The sequence below is a fragment of the Electrona antarctica genome, assembly GCF_951216825.1.
Source record: "Electrona antarctica genome assembly, chromosome: 7".
Classification (NCBI taxonomy): Eukaryota; Metazoa; Chordata; class Actinopteri; order Myctophiformes; family Myctophidae; genus Electrona; species Electrona antarctica.
The window spans coordinates 18,608,510-18,625,291 of record NC_136812.1 but is presented as its reverse complement, the minus strand read 5'-3'; the positions used below and the strand labels follow the sequence as shown (position 1 = coordinate 18,625,291).

General features: G+C 45.3%; 1 protein-coding gene across 1 annotated transcript in view; it reads right to left on the bottom strand.

The window, feature by feature from the left end:
- Window positions 1-12,924, bottom strand: part of midn (midnolin) — a 31,118-nt gene extending 18,194 nt beyond the window's left edge. The window contains exons 1-4 of the mRNA XM_079505289.1: window positions 12,610-12,924; window positions 10,238-10,466; window positions 8,644-8,731; window positions 8,378-8,440 (exon numbers count right to left, since the gene is read on the bottom strand). Coding sequence (XP_079361415.1) covers window positions 8,378-8,440; window positions 8,644-8,731; window positions 10,238-10,466; window positions 12,610-12,685 — 456 coding nt within the window. The 5' untranslated portion in view covers window positions 12,686-12,924. The remainder of the gene's footprint in view (window positions 1-8,377; window positions 8,441-8,643; window positions 8,732-10,237; window positions 10,467-12,609) is intronic.
- Window positions 12,925-16,782: the final 3,858 nt, after the last annotated feature.

Below are 16,782 nucleotides of genomic sequence, written 5' to 3'. Positions count from 1 at the left end.
CTCACCAACTAAGTATAAATCATCCTTAACCCTTTTCCACAGGATCGGTCAAATTGTCTCACATCTCAAGCAGTTATACCTTCCTCTCCCTCAGCGTATACACACATGCACACACGCACAGCGCGCACACACACACACACACCACACACACACACACACACACACACACACACACACCACACACACACACACACACACACACACACACACACACACACACACACACACACACAACACACACCACACACACACACACACACACACACACACACACACACACACACACAAAGAACCTCAAATAAGCCCTCAGGTGTGGAATTCCAGTCCTGCAAACGAAGGCCCACATCAGTTTCTCCTGACATGTCGTTTCCCCGGCCGACACCCAAGACAGAAGAGGAGGAGGGAGGACAGCTTGTGCAGCCGAGAGCCGGGGGCTGTGGAGTGGAACACCTGAAATAGGCCCTGTTTCCTGAGGGAAGGGAGGACACGGACGATGATAGGCCTGCCTGCCAGAGGCTAGATTGGCTAGAGTGATCGTGTAACAACAGCAAGCCTCTCCCAGACGGAGAGAGATAGAGAGAGAGAGAGAGAGAGAGAGAGAGAGAGAGAGAGACTGTGTGAAAGAGAGAGGCGGGTGGGGGGGTATATGTGTGGGGGGTGGTGGGGGTGCTCTGGAGCTGGAAAGCTGCTAGCGGACGATTCCCAGAGGTCCCGGCTAGCAGCTCAGCTCCAGTCCAAACATGCCTGTCTGCTCTCAGGAGCATAGCCAAGGCAGCCAATGTGGCCAGCTATAGCGTTGACGTCAGGATGAACAGCAGACAGGGATTTTCTGGAATATCACAGGCAAACAAAGAGAGCCTCTCCACTTGTGTTTGAATGTACAGCACCTCCTCCTCATACTCCACCTCCTCTCTCTCTCCTCATCATTCCATGGCAAATTCCAAGCCTTTTACATCGGCAACCCGGGGGCCATCTGGGGCGATTTGAGCATGCAGGGGGAGAGAGCGACCAGGGGAGCGGAGAGGGCCCCAGTTTTGTTGCCTTAAGACGGACGGAGAGAGGCCGGCCCTTCATTGTTCTCTTCCTGACGCAGCACCGCCGGTATGTGGTGAGAGAGGAGGTGGAGAAGAGGTCACACACCGCAAGAACAAGGTGTGCATTTGTTCCCAAACACAGCCGTTGCGTTAAAAGGGGATTATATTCCATAGGAAACACAGGCAACATTGCAACAGAAACGGCCATTCAGAGGGCCGAGAATGCCCCTCTGTCAACAGGACCTCCAAGCCATTCCTATCTAGTATCTACCATTTTGTTTTGATTGCCGGGGAGCGGTGTGGCATTTTGTTAGCGGCAGCAGCCTTTGGTTGCTATGCAGTGACGGGGGAGAATATGATAAGGTGGCGGCCGAGGGATGAAGTGTGTGGAGCAAGGATGGAGGAGAGGCAGGAGGATGATAGCAGTGGAGGGGGAGAGAGCGATGGCGTTGAGGGGGATGGGGGATGTGGGAGATACGGGTAGGGTGTCAGAGTAGTGGCAGTGGCGGTGGGTGATGAAATATTCAGTGAGAGTGCGCCTCTGGCTCCTTCTACAGCCCCCCCCCCCCCCCCCCCCCCCCCCACACACACACACATCTATAGCTGACAGTTTTATTTATTGGGGTCCCTGTGGTTCAAGGAACTCATTTGCAGTCGTTCTTCCTTTGCACACTAAGCGAACTAACGGAGAGAGGGTGAAAGATAAGGAGAGAGGGAGGAAGAGATGGTGAGAAGAGAAGCTCAAGCAAGTAGAGGGAGAGGAAAGAGAGAGAGGGGGGGGGGGGGGGGGGGGGGGCTAGAGAGAGCCAGAGAGCTGGAAGCAGCACTGAGCTGACATTCATGACCAACTGAGCGGCTTTGTGCTGGGGAAAAGAGGATCGAGGATTGAAGGGCAGCATAGAAGGAGGAGAGGCTTCAGCGGAGGAAGCAGTCTCCTCCAGCCATATTCTGGCTCCGATGCAGCTGCTCTCCCATCAAATAGCCAGGTGAAAGGAGAGTTCAAAAGCCTCACTTATTAACCTGCCTGTCGACCTAGATGTTTTGATCGCACCGGGACGCCATTGATAAAGTCTCTGTATGGACACACACTGGCTAAAGATGCAATAACAGGCTCTCAAAAGAGAAGAGGAAGGTGAAAAAAGAATCAATGACTTGCATCATGCCCCAAATCCTAAAAGTGCGCTGCTTGATCTTCAAAGGCCCAGTCAGAGCGATAGCTGCCTGTAACACTGCCCGATAAGAAATGGAGTGGGCCAGAGAAGCAAAGGAGGACCAGCGGCAGCTGGCCATCACTGAATTTGATCAGCTGAGTGAAAAGAGAGACCAGAATGGCAAAGTTCATAGAGATCGGGTTCCTGTGAAAGCCCCACTCCCCACCTCTCCTGTCCAACTGTGCTGATGAACCTACTGACCAACTGCTCTGAACTTTGTCACCCACCCAAACCCTCTGAGCTGTTCAGAGCACTTGAGACAGACCTAACTCAAGATGGCTGGTTGGTTTAGAGTCTAAAGTCTAAACCAACCAGTCATCTTGAGTTAGCTCTGTCTCAAGTTAAGCTACAGCAAAGTCAACTACTTAATCGCCTCTTTCCCCTTCTCTTTCTATTGCCTGCTGCTCACTCTGTCATGAACACTCCATCAATGCACAAATCATTAGTGATTACTGCATTCTAACCTATGATGGTGGGATATTTTTCAATCTTCTTTTACACCTAGCCAGAAATGTGTAGACACATTGAAACAAACAAAAAATTTAAATTAACAAAAGTTAATTGAAGTAAAGGACAAGTAAAGTGGAAGTCAGAAATCAGAGGGAGAAAATAGTACGCATTTCGCATCTTTCTCCAGATTGTATCTTATTGACTACCATCTTTGGAGTCTGTGGTGCCAGAAGCCCCCCCCCCCCCCCCATGGTAGTGTTCCATAATTGGCTTCGGTAGACTCCAATTGGGGGGTGGGGGGAATTTGATACATGAATTGTGATCTTCTTGGCCTCCATCCTCCCACATGTTAGATCATCTAGTCACGATGCCTGCTACTTGAATCACAAAGGCTTGTCACCGCTAGGGAATGGAAAACAATGATGGTCACGATTCAAAGATAGGAACACAAGACTCCCTGGCTGCAGAATTGGGGAACGCACAAAGGCACAGATGCATCAGAAAATGCATGGCAGCACACTGCGCATATGTATACTCACAAATGAGCGCACACACGCACGCACTCTCTCTCACACACACACGCACGCACACACGCACGCACGCACGCACACACGCACGCACGCACGCACGCACGCACGCACGCACACACACACACACACACGCACACGCACACGCACACGCACACAATAGGACAATGAAGCACAATCCTCTGCAAAATCCATCTCTCAATTGCTTGAAAAAACACACCTTGATTCTCTCCGCCCATCCCAGCATCCCCCACCCACTGTGTCTATAAGCATCACAAAAGGGATTACACAGGTGCAAAAAATACTCCCTCATCAGCTTATTAATGCAATTTTCAAGGATAGGATTTACATGAGTAGGAACTCAATAGGCCCTTTGGATGCGCATTGTCTTGCATTCCCTACACAATTTGATTTATTTACACATTCAGTGGTGCATTAATGTCTGTAGCTCTCATTTAGGTAACAGAATGGCATGTATTACCATTCTAAAGAGCTGAGGCTGTCTCTCTTTAGCTACATGCATATAAAAGCCTTCATTTCAACAGCATAGGGGACAATCAAAAAGGGCTATGTGCTATAAAAGGGGGAGGATGCTTTCATATTGACCAAAAGGCAGACTCAGTCATTTTTCTATTTCTTCCACTCCCAAATCCTCAATACAATTACTCTCCAATGATTTCCAGTAGTGTCCATCTAGGTGATTAACTAGCATCTTGATAAGCTAGGTAAAGGATGCAGGACTGGAAAAAGAAACATATTGACCAACTGCATTGAGCTGTTTTACACACTCTCATCTACAGGCCCACATATACTCTCCCAAGAAAAGGACAGACGTATTGTATACACACACACACACACACACACACACACACACACACACACACACACACACACACACACACACACACACGCACACAGACGCACGCACGCGCACACTCAATAAGTGCATTATTTTCCACAACCTTCATAAATGTAAATCACTGGCAGCTCAATTTTTGTCGTAAACTGATGCAAGTTAAATCTCCATAGCAGTACTATCAGTAAACAACCTTCTGCCTGCTCTCCTCTCATTATCCCGCTTCCATCAGACTCCATCTCTGCCCCTCTATCTCTTCATCTTTGAGTCACGGGTACACTCATTCTCCCCAGCTTTTCACACCTCACACGGTCGGCAATAAAGAGCAATGCGTGATATGGTTCAGAACAACCATTATTGTATATTATTTTTTTGGTCTCTCTCACCATAAGGGAAGCAGCGTGGGTATAGACAAGGGTGTGACCCAAGTTGGCTCGTCACAGATAGTTAGATACTTCCCGCTTGCATCCGTCTGCTTCCAGACACAGTGACAAAGCCATGCGTTAGTCAGAGGCAGAGCTATGTCTTGTTCAGATATGTCACTCCTGCCGGAGGAGGAAAGGAAGGGGGGCAGCTTCAACAAACTCTGTTGGTTTTTGTCGGGCACAATGTTAGAGGGGGACAAGAGCATGAACAGAGAGGTAAACCCGATGTGTATCAACGTATTCCATAGGGAAACAAGGAGCGGCAACATGCTGCCTCCTCCGAAGGCAATCTGTGTTCCTCTTCAAGGCAAAATATGTCAATCTGCAGCAAGCCAAGCTTCCCTCCAGCTGGGCCATGCATTGATTTTGAAACCAGTATGCATCACTGTAGCGGCGGTCAACTGAGTACCACCAAGGACTAGGTACAGAGGGAGGTCATGGTGGGGGAGTCAATCCTAAAGCCTGACCCTCAATCATTGTTTTGCATTAGAAGGTTTGTCAGCTGGGCAGGTTTGGTGTTCATGCTTTAAGACAGGAACAAAGACGGGTCTGTGTTGGGGGAGGAGGGCAATGGGGGATGGTAAGGGTGATGCCTGCCTGTGTGCCTGCTTGGCGTGGCTTTCATTTTACCATCATTGTGCATCAATGAGCAAATAGTCTCTGTGTGCAGAAAGAGACACATGATCCCTTTTTCTGTCATATTCAGATCAATAAATAAAGACTTGACCACACACAATATTAGATCACAGAAAGTAAATAGTACTTACTACTTTAATTTCCCTTCAGTGCTCACCTTGTAATGTAAACATACATTATTTTTAGTGTGTGGGTCTTATTCGCCAAGCAGTATGAGAAATCCTCTTAAATATACCCTGTCAATTCTGTGGTGTGTGTGTGTGTGTGTGTGTGTGTGTGTGTGTGTGTGTGTGTATGTGTGTGTGTGTGTGTGTGTGTGTGTGTGCGTGTGCACACACACACACACACACACACACATGTTATGAGCGTAAGCTGCAGACACAGCCTATTTGGCAGACAGAATGAGACGGCAGTGTAGAAAATACCACTCGTTTGATGGACAGTCGGGAAGAAGTGGCTTAATACAGCTTAGATGTCATGAATTGAGATGCCAGGGGGGAATTAAGGCAGCCTGTGTCGTCCTTGCTATGGAAGCCAATCACCGCGGTCAAACTGAAGCAGCTATATAGGCCAGTTTGCCAGACACGCAAAACCACAGCACATTCAAATTATAGGGCCCTGGAAGAGCTGTTAAGCGGAAACGAGAGAGGGAGAAGGAAGGAGGCGAGAGGGGGAAAAAAATCCCATTCCGATAATTGCTAGGGCTCCCTTTCCATAAAACACTTTCTATCTATCCTGCACCACAGAAGTCTCAAATAGCACTGGAAGCTGTCTGAGCTGGTTGGCTAGCTAGCCATTAGTGCTTTGCTCCCCAAAATCCTGATAGAAGAGGGAAACAAGATGATCTGTATGACTTCAAAGAATACACACATCCCCTCCTGGCACTACATCCGATCTCTAAATCAGACCTCACATAACTAGAGGACAAATGGATGGATGGATGGATAGATGGATGGGTAGCAGGCGATCAGGGCTTAAACCCACTCACTGCACTAATGCTACCACGGCTAGAAAAATCTACCCCGCATCTCATTCCAGCTATTTTAGAGTGCATGGGCATATCAGTTATCCTATCAGACACTTTTAAGAGCTAAGTGCATTGATTGATTTTTGATAGCCCCAGAGTTGTTGAAGGAGGAAATGGGGGAAGCTTTTGTGTTCCTATTTTCTAATCTTACTCGGATCTGTAATCTCTCTGCAATCTATATCATTCCATTCCGTCTCATGAATTATAAAGAGGAATCAATTTCCTCAGATAGAAACAGACAAAAGCCGTTTCTGCCTTTATTTTATTTATTTATTTGACCTGACTGATCAGTCTTAAGTCTGCCCTTATTATCCCTGCCAGACTGTGACCAATAGCACAGGAAATAATGTAATAACAGTAGTAGTGCATAATACAGTAGGCCATTCCTGAGAAACAAGAAGCACACCTTCAGAAATTCTCTTTCACAGCATTTGTGATGGCAGTGTGAAAGATAGGGAGATGGGGAGAGAGAGAGCAAGAGGGAGAGAGCAAGAGAGAGATGCCTCTTCTGCGGTAGCTGGATTACGGTACATGGAAGGCCTCTCTGGTGAGAACGACAGACACTCCTGGTTACACAGCAAAGTCGTGCCACAATGATGGGTAAGGTGTGCTTCCAGCCCACCACCACAACTACACTGATGTGTACAGACAGACACACGTACACATACACACATTCAGACATTTACACACACCTACAGTACACACTCCAAGTTATCTGCTGTCAGTACTATGAGAGGCATTCTGAGTCTGCGTGCGCACACACACACACACACACACACACACACACACACACACACACACACACACACACACACACACACACACACACACACGCACACACACACACACACACACACACACACACACACACACACACACACACACACACACACACACACAATGAAACTATCAGCAGGGAATGAAGCCACACTGAGCCACACTTCCATATCAGCAACCCACATCCTCCTTTTAGCTAAACGTTGCAACAGAATGCATCCTTCTCCTTACAAATTCATGTGTGTGCAATCTGTGCATGACTGTTGCTGCATCATTGCTTATCTAGCAATATCAGCATTCAATTTCACCACCTTTTGCTTTTTCGACATCAGTCAGCAGCACACACCAACTGCCTCACTGACGCAGTTACGCACTACTCAAGGTTACCCAACGCTACAAAGGAAGTCAACTTGAGTCAGTCAGCCAGGCAGGCAGTCAGCTGGAAGCGAGCATTTCATACGTCACTGCTGTTGTCTTGTGTGCATTCAACCATAGTGCCTCATTCGCTCCCCGGTCAGTGAGGACAGCGCACTCTGTCAGTTTACTTTCACTATTGATCACATTGGTGACTCATCGCAACATACTGACTGAAATGCATACTGAATTGCACTAGTCGCACCGAGCCGCTATAAGCCACATCTATGGCACAGGGCCTGTTCTAGGCACGCCTGTGTGCTATGCTTCCAGGAACCCTATGCTAATATTGACTGAGACTGTTATCATCTGATGAGTCCTCTGTTACTGCAGAGTGTGCAGTCACTGTGCACTTCCTGGAAACTTGTGTGTGTGTGTGTGTGTGTGTGTGTGTGTGTGTGTGTGTGTGTGTGTGTGTGTGTGTGTGTGTGTGTGTGTGTGTGTGTGTGTGTGTGTGTGTGTGCGCGTGTGTGTTTGTGTGGACAGATACATTGTTAAAATGTGTTATGCACAGGAGCAAGGTAAAGGTGGTATAAACAGTATTGATGTCTGGTGTGTTTGATGTTGGTCATCTCAGCTTGTAACATTTGCCTGAGCTTGCCTTGCCTCACACACAAACAGCACTTGCATGCATTGCACATACACACACACGCACGCACACAAACACTATACACATGCACACAGATGTTACTAGGATACTGGAGGGTGTTGCAGCCTATTACATCCTGACAGCTCACTCCTGCTGTCCAGCCTGGCTTGGCTTGTTTAAGAGGCTGAGATTAGTCAGGCAAAGAGGCTTGTGCTTATGTAGCCTGTCCCTCTCTCTCTCACTCTCTATCTCTCACATCTAGGTGCGTCTCTATATAAACACTATTTGTCCAATGCTGCAGCCTCCCATGTAAACATACACAAACAACTGCAAAGCTCTCTGTTTAAATTGCCACCATAGCAACGAAGTGAACATACCAACAGTAGTTACATTCATGTCATATAAATGCTGCAAAAGACAGTGGGCCATACCTGAGTTTCTGTGAGACTCTCCAAGGCTTGCATCACTGACTGTTCGGGCCTCGATGCTTGAGACTGCATTACATAGAGGGGAAGGGGTTAAGAGAGTTATTAGAGACTGACTAAAAGAAAGAGTTCCAAGGAACTTAACAAATAGGCCTGCTGGAACACTGCTACAATACAAAGAAATGGTATGAAAATAGATTTGTTAATTAAATCTGGTCCCAATTAACACCTGGAACAAAATACACTTATAGATAGATTCTGCTTAGCCTTACCATTAATCCTGCTTCAACTGTTGGTACAAGTGTTAACTTGCTCCCATCTGAGATCCCTAGATCCTGGAGTTTTCCCGAACTTAGTCGCCTGCAGGGTTTGAGTGAAAAACATAATTAGACTGTGCTGACACTATCTGCTCTTTTCAGACACACAAACACCCTGCAGCCCTCAGAGTGGGGGGTTTGATGGACTTCAAAACTAGTTTGAAAAAGAGCTGAGGGTGAAAAGCTCCTTGAAAGAGTATTGATTAGGCTGTCAAATTTCAATTTCGAGTATAGAGGAGCTTGACAACTGTTTGCAGTGGATATTTGGCACCGCTGCCACATGCCTAAGTGGAGGCGAGTATTGTTTTTTTTGTTACAACTCTGTTGCGCAGTATACCAGTATTATGACAATAATATTTGCATTAACCAGTTGAGCATATTCCATTCCAGTGTCCATCTTCTTGATACATTCTAAATATGAGCATATTAGATCTGTCCATGAAGGAACATTCTGTCTTCACCCCATCACTACTCACTCATATACTACAGTAGATAGAGTGTGTGGGACAGGCAGTGTACAAGGATGACCTAAATGTCACCTCATGCAACTGAACAAAGGCACTGAGCATTTGGATTTACGGTGGGTCGACTATTTGAAGAGGAAGGGGATTACAAAAAGGGGTTTTCAGGTTTTAAAGGATGATGTGATTTGTTAGGCGATTACATGGGGGGTGGGGTGTGGGGGACAGAGGCCGGACTGGAAAACAATGCGGACTGTTTGCATGTGATAACCCCCCCGGTCGTTTTTAACATACCACCACCCGCTCCATTTTTAGAACCTGCCATACAACTGATAATAACTGGTTAATACTTCCAGTCTAAATGTGAAAAGGAAAAGGCGTTGTTTCACTACGCCTATTGTTCATGCGCTATAGTAATTTGAATGGTAGAGGTTAAAGAGACTACTGAACACTGGAGTGTACTCCAACTGATGAGCAGTTTCGGTTGTCTTTGTAACCAGCCATTATAAATAAAAAGGTTAAAGCGTTTAACAACTCATATATCAGTTCTATGTTCAATTATTCAAAACCACTATCAAATATCGTATTCATTAAATGCATGATCCCAGAACTCCATCTGGAAGGAACAACACAACGCCCAGGATGCAGCTGGGTAAATGGAACAAGGGCTACAGTGCGCATCTATCATCGCTCATATCTTTACTCGAGCACGTTTGTTCATCCAAGTAGCCTAGTACCCCCTACACTACAGTACAGTATATTCGCGCAGACAGTAGCTATTAGCAATCCAATCGTTGTTCAGTAAAGAAAGACCGAACGATGAATAAATGCAAATATGTGGACCGTTTCGTCAATACTGCTCCAGTGACCGGTGTGTCCGTGCGTAATTCCAATGCCGTGCGTCATGTAGCATGTTCCCTTTAAATATAAGCAGCCGGTCAATCATGAACATCCCCGAGAAGTCATCCAAAGATTCATTTTAATAATAATAAACACGTTAAATCTCCGAAATCTTAAAGCACATTAACATGCACCGCGTAGTAGCCTACATTCCATTGTACTGTATCATGTATATAATGGTACATTACGTTTCTTTATGTAGAAGGGCGAGCCTCTCTTTGGGTACTTTGAGTCTCTGTGAGAGTCGTCTCTTCAGTCCCTCCACGGTCTCCTCCAGGGGCAGGGAGAGTTCGAAGCGCGTGCCGGTTGTGGAATGGATGTACAAATTCATGGAGGGTTCACTCGGGACAGCCTCACAGGACGGAGCCCCGCGACCGGTGCAACTCCGAGCGGTGGGATGCTGGTCCATTCGATAACCTGTGGTCAGAGAGGGGGGAAGACAAGACGAGCAGAGCCGAGAGAGATGCGGGTGAGATGGAGAGGAGATCCGTGACTTGGCTACTGTCCGTGTCCGTTGTGTCGGAGAGAGAGGGAGACGATCTGTTACAAGCTTCCTCCTTTCTCTGTTCGCCGGGGGAGTCAAGGCACAACCCAATCCGTTCTATCATGAGAATATTCCCAGGAAAGTCAAATACACTAGGCTCTGTTGGGTTTTTTGTTGGTTGTTTTGTTTGTTTTTTGTCGCCGTTACCAGTGTGCAGCAAACCGACGTCTTGGACTCCTGGATGCTACATAGGTGGTGGACAAATGCCAGGCAGAAACGCGTATTTGTCGGGAAGGAAAATGCCACCGACGATTAATTACGCACGAGCACACGGACCGTTAGCTTGGTCGACAAAAGAAAAAGAAAACACGCCGAGGACAAACAAAAAGCTAGAGGTCCCTCCTGTTGGTGTGAAAGCCTTGGCAATCTTTTAGATTATGTTAAACTGAAAAGCCTCGCACGGCTAGTAGGGCCCACTGTCCGCTGCGCTTTCATGCCCACGGATGCATCTCCAATCAAACATCGACAATGTACATTGTCAAAGTATCCCACTTCCACCATCGACCCAAACACGCCCACAAACCGAGATAGGTTAACCAATCACACGAGCGCTCATTTAGTACACTACCGATTTGACCCAATAGAAAGAAGGGATCCACACCCACGTGGAGGGCAGGCGAGTTTAGGCCATTCATAATATATTGCAGCATTGATAGAGCAAAAACGTATCCAACACCACAGGACAGGAGCCAAGACTAGGCTTTAAAACGGGATACGGAGATAATAAAAATAGAATACTATATATAACCCGATTATGATAATAGTAAATAGCACAAAGAATAAAGAAAGAACGTCTTATTTTAGGGATATTTTAGGCGAGAGTAGCGTTCATTATGATGAATTCCCGTTCTGTTCTTTGGCTTTATAGAAGTGTATATTTGTACGTCTCTAAATGTTTTGATGAATTGAACAAGGTGGACCCTCTAGTAAACAAGTGTAATGCTTTATTGGGTCGTCCACTCACAGTTAACAGTCTTTGTATATTGAGTAGTGCTTGAATTGTACTGTAATTCTGCAAACTGTTAATACATATTTCAATCAATCAATCAATTCAGCGGCACCATACCATTAGTCTTTCTTGCTACTGTGTTGCGCAAAGCATAATAACATTTTGGTTGTCAGCCATATGTTGATTGACGTCATTCTATTTCTCCTGACCTCAACGGTGTGTGTGTGTGTGTGTGTGTGTGTGTGTGTGTGTGTGTGTGCGCGCGCGCGTGCGTGTGTGTGTGCGTGCGTCTTTATTCTATTTTAGAATTTATAATATTATAAATTCTAAAATAGAAAAGCTCGCCTAAAACAATTTTGAAGCGCAACAATCAGTCTCAAGTTGAAAACACCAGGTCAAATGGATGTACAGACAGTGAATCCTGAGGTTGTCTTGTCGATCAGTGTGAGCGCTCTGGTGTCACTAAAACATATACTCTATCGCCTCCAAGTGGTTAAAGCAGGAACGTCAACGGATAAAAGTAGAGATTTTTTTAAACACCTGTCTTTCTTGACATTGCAGAAATGCTTTTGGGATAATAATTATTCAGTGGTGGTGATTTAATTTGACCGCATCCACACAACTGAAACCTGCATGCTCTAACATCCGCTAAGAAACGGTCAGTTTCTGAATCTTAATATTCGATCGCAATAAAATATTCATTCACTTCACTTTAAGTTACCACATTCATGACTATTCAATGACAATTTACAGCCTATAGCCCAGGACATCCTAAAGTAGGCGTAATCTACTGTAAGAAAGTCAATTAAATCACAAGCTGTCTGACTGAGAATGAGGTCGTGACAATCGTAATCCAATAAATATATAAATATAAATCAAATAATTTAACATTTATGCTTACATCGTATCGTATTGACTGATCATCCAAACTATTTCAATATTTACATATGGCTATACAATATTCCTTCCTATGCGTATATCCAAGGTCACAGACATTCTATAGAAGTTCATATTTATTAAACAAATAAATTATGTTTAAAATGATCTTGACGTCATCAAATGCTTACCAATTATTGTGGCGAAAACTTTAAAGCTTCGCGTAAAAGTCTTTGGTGTTCCAATATGTTTCCCCAGCTTTGGCATGTGAAGTAGCCTATCCTCAAAAGATGATCAAAGACTTAAATCCAAATATTGTAGTATAGTAGTATCCACAAAATCAAGTTCAACAATTCTCTGTCAGGTCCGTGCGTCTCCTTCCTTCGTTCGCAACAAACTGGACCGCTGTGTGTGCACTCCCGGCAGCTCTGTGTCATAAGGTGCATATGACGTCCAGTCTGTACAAGCTCAGTTTGGGAGGTGAGAAACTCAGAAAAACCCTCTCGGATATGGGTGGAGTGGAGAGAGTGCACTTCTTATGTCAGCATGTGATTTAAGGTAGCCCGGCTGGGCTCGATCGAGTGAGGTCGTTTGCAACAAATGCGGCAGCAGCAGCCAAGCCTATAGTCAACGTCGTGTGCATGCCTTTCCACGATACTAGGAAAACATCTGTTTGCGTAAAGTAGCCTATTATTAGTGCCTCGAATCATGGCACCTTTCGAATGGTATGCAACCATGTGGATGGATGATGGGAGGGTTATTTTATTCAAACCGAATAGCCTATCGTGCATAGCATAGCCTAAAGAGTCTAGTAATATAAATGTGACATGAAACTCAAACTGCAACGTCCTTAAGAAAAAGTAAATGGAAGGAGGGATTTACGGATATGAGGGATTTTGCCAGTATACAGGGAAAAGGGTTACTTACCAGTAAGTATTAAGTAACATACCGTCACCTTATTAAACTAATTGCCCAAGTCATTTTTTCAAGGTTTTCAGGAAACACAAAAAACTGTGCCAAATGTAGAATATATTATATGTCTTAATTATTTCAATTCCAAAAAATATGAAAAAATATGACTATTGACATACAAATAAAGGTGTATGTCAATCATGTAACATGTAAGGATAAAATTACTTAGGCCAATATCTGAACATGCCATTTTAACTTAGGCAATTATAAACCTTATTTAGGCCAAATTACTTCTGCAGTAAGTGACTTAGGCAAAATGTTTTTATTCCAATTATTTTCAATAGACCATGGTTTAGGGTCAGCCACAGTGTTTAAAATAATATCAGAGCACAAAGACATTTGATACTGAAGGGGAGTGAATGGGAGTGAATGGGACTGAATGGTAGGTACTGTTACTATGGGACTGATACTATGGCAGTGAATGGGAGTGAAAGGGAGGTACTGTTACTATGGGACTGATACTATGGGAGTGAATGGGAGTGAATGGGAGGTACTGTTACTATGGGACTGATACTATGGGAGTGAATGGGAGGTATTGTTACTATGGGACTGATACTATGGGAGTGAATGGGAGTGAATGGGAGTGAATGGGACTGAATGGGAGTGAATGGGACTGAATGGGAGGTAGTTACTATGGGAGTGAATGGGAGTGAATGGGACTGAATGGGAGGTAGTTACTATGGGACTGAATGGGAGTGAATGGGAGGTACTGTTACTATGGGACTGATACTATGGGAGTGAATGGGACTGAATGGGAGTGAATGGGACTGAATGGGAGTGAATGGGACTGAATGGGATTTAATGGAACTGAATGGGAGTGCATGGGAGTGAATGGGACTGAATGGGATTTAATGGAACTGAATGGGAGTGCATGGGAGTGAATGGGACTGAATGGGAGTGCATGGGAGTGAATGGGACTGAATGGGAGTGCATGGGAGTGAATGGGACTGAATGGGAGTGCATGGGAGTGAATGGGACTGAATGGGAGTGAATGGGACTGAACTCCCATGCACTCCCATTCACTCCCATGCACTCCCTTTCACTCTGAATGGGAGTGACAGTCCCATAGTAACAGTACCTCCCATTCACTCCCATTCACTCCCATTCAGTCCCATTCAGTCCCATTCAGTCCCATTCACTCCCATTCAGTCCAGTTCACTCCCATTCACTCCCATTCAGTCCAGTTCACTCCCATTCACTCCCATAGTAACAGTACCTCCAATTCACTCCCATTCACTCCCATAGTATCAGTCCCATAGTAACAGTACCTCCCATTCACTCCGATTCAGTCCCATTCACTCCCATTCAGTCCCATTCATTCCCATTCACTTCCATTCACTCCCATTCACTCCCATTCACTCCCATTCACTTCCATTCACTTCCATTCACTCCCATTCCCTTCCATTCACTCCCATTCACTCCCATTCAGTCCCATTCAATCCCATTCACTCCCATTCACTTCCATTCACTCCCATTCACTTCCATTCAGTCCCATTCACTCCCATTCACTCCCATTCATTCCCATTCAGTCCCATTCAGTCCCATTCACTCCCATTCATTCCCATTCACTCCCATTCACTCCCATTCACTCCCATAGTATCAGTCCCATAGTAACAGTACCTCCCATTCACTCTCATTCAGTGCCATTCACTCCCATAGTATCAGTCCCATAGTAACAGTACCTCCCATTCACTCCCATTCAGTCCCATTCAGTCCCATTCACTCCCATAGTATCAGTCCCATAGTAACAGTACCTCCCATTCACTCCCATTCAGTCCCATTCACTCCCATAGTATCAGTCCCATAGTAACAATACCTCCCATTCACTCCCATTCACTCCCATAGTATCAGTCCCATAGTAACAGTACCTCCCATTCACTCCCATTCACTCCCATAGTATCAGTCCCATAGTAACAGTACCTCCCTTTCACTCCCATTCACTCCCATTCACTGCCATAGTATCAGTCCCATAGTAACAGTACCTCCCATTCACTCCCATTCACTCCCATAGTATCAGTCCCATAGTAACAATACCTCCCATTCACTCCCATTCACTCCCATAGTATCAGTCCCATAGTAACAGTACCTCCAATTCACTCCCATTCACTCCCATAGTATCAGTCCCATAGTAACAGTACCTCCCTTTCACTCCCATTCACTGCCATAGTATCAGTCCCATAGTAACAGTACCTACCATTCACTCCCATTCACTCCCATTCACTCCCATAGTATCAGTCCCATAGTACAGGACCTCCCATTCACTCCCATTCACTCCCATTCACTCCCATTCTATCAGTCCCATAGTAACAGTACCTCCCATTCACTCCCATTCACTCCCATTCACTCCCATTTTGAAAGGTGTGTTAAAATGGCCTAAGTCACATTTTATTATGACTTAGGCAAAATAAAATGGCCTAAGTCTCACTCTTGACATAGGCCATTTTTTTAATAGGGTGTAACAGGAAGGCCTTTTACGTTAGGGCTTAGGCGATTTTACCAGAGGTGGCCAGCATCACCAGGAGTTGATTTAGGCCAAAAACTCATTTTCGGCAAAAAATGTGTTTAATAAGGTGACGATACAGTAGGTTAAGGAGGGACGCCATGGATACGAAGGCACATGATAAACAACAATTGGCTGGCATGGATTCAGCGAGGTCGTTTCCAATGGCAGCAATTCAAAATAGAATGACACTTGTCAAAAACGCAAAGCCATTTCAATAGTAGGCTAATAACAATAACACATTCTTGTGGTGTGCTCGTCAACTTTGATCGGCTATAATTTAGTTGGCAAATAACTAATCTGCCCTTTTTTAATTAAGCAGTATAAACATAAATAATGCTACATATAGGATTGGAAATTGTATTAACAGTTTGCAGAATGGGTATAGTTCAAGGAAGGTACAGGTCAATACAAAATCTGCTAAGAGGATGAAACCAGAGAAAGCACTAAGACTTGTTTACATTGCATTACATGCAATGGGAAACTGAACCAACTGAAAAATGTCTGCAAATCCCAGGCCAAGAGTGTCCTTCTGGTCTCTGGATCAAGAAAGACAAATCAGAACAATAAGGACATAGGCTACTACTAGCTGCACTATCCTGGGGACACTGGCGGCATATCACTGGATGGAAGGTTGTGTGTCTGTGTGCGTGTGTGTGTGTGTGTGTGTGTGTGTGTGTGTGTGTGTGTGTGTGTGTGTGTGTGTGTGTGTGTGTGTGTGTGTGTGTGTGTGTGTGTGTGTGTGTGTGTGTGCGTGTGTGCACGTGTCGTGCATGCGTGTGTGTGTGTGTGTGTGTGTGTGTGTGTGACGTGTGTGTGTGTGTTCATTCAGCCTGCAGTCCCATTGCTTGTAGTAGATTGTATCTTCAGTTAAGTTCAGTATAGGATCAGT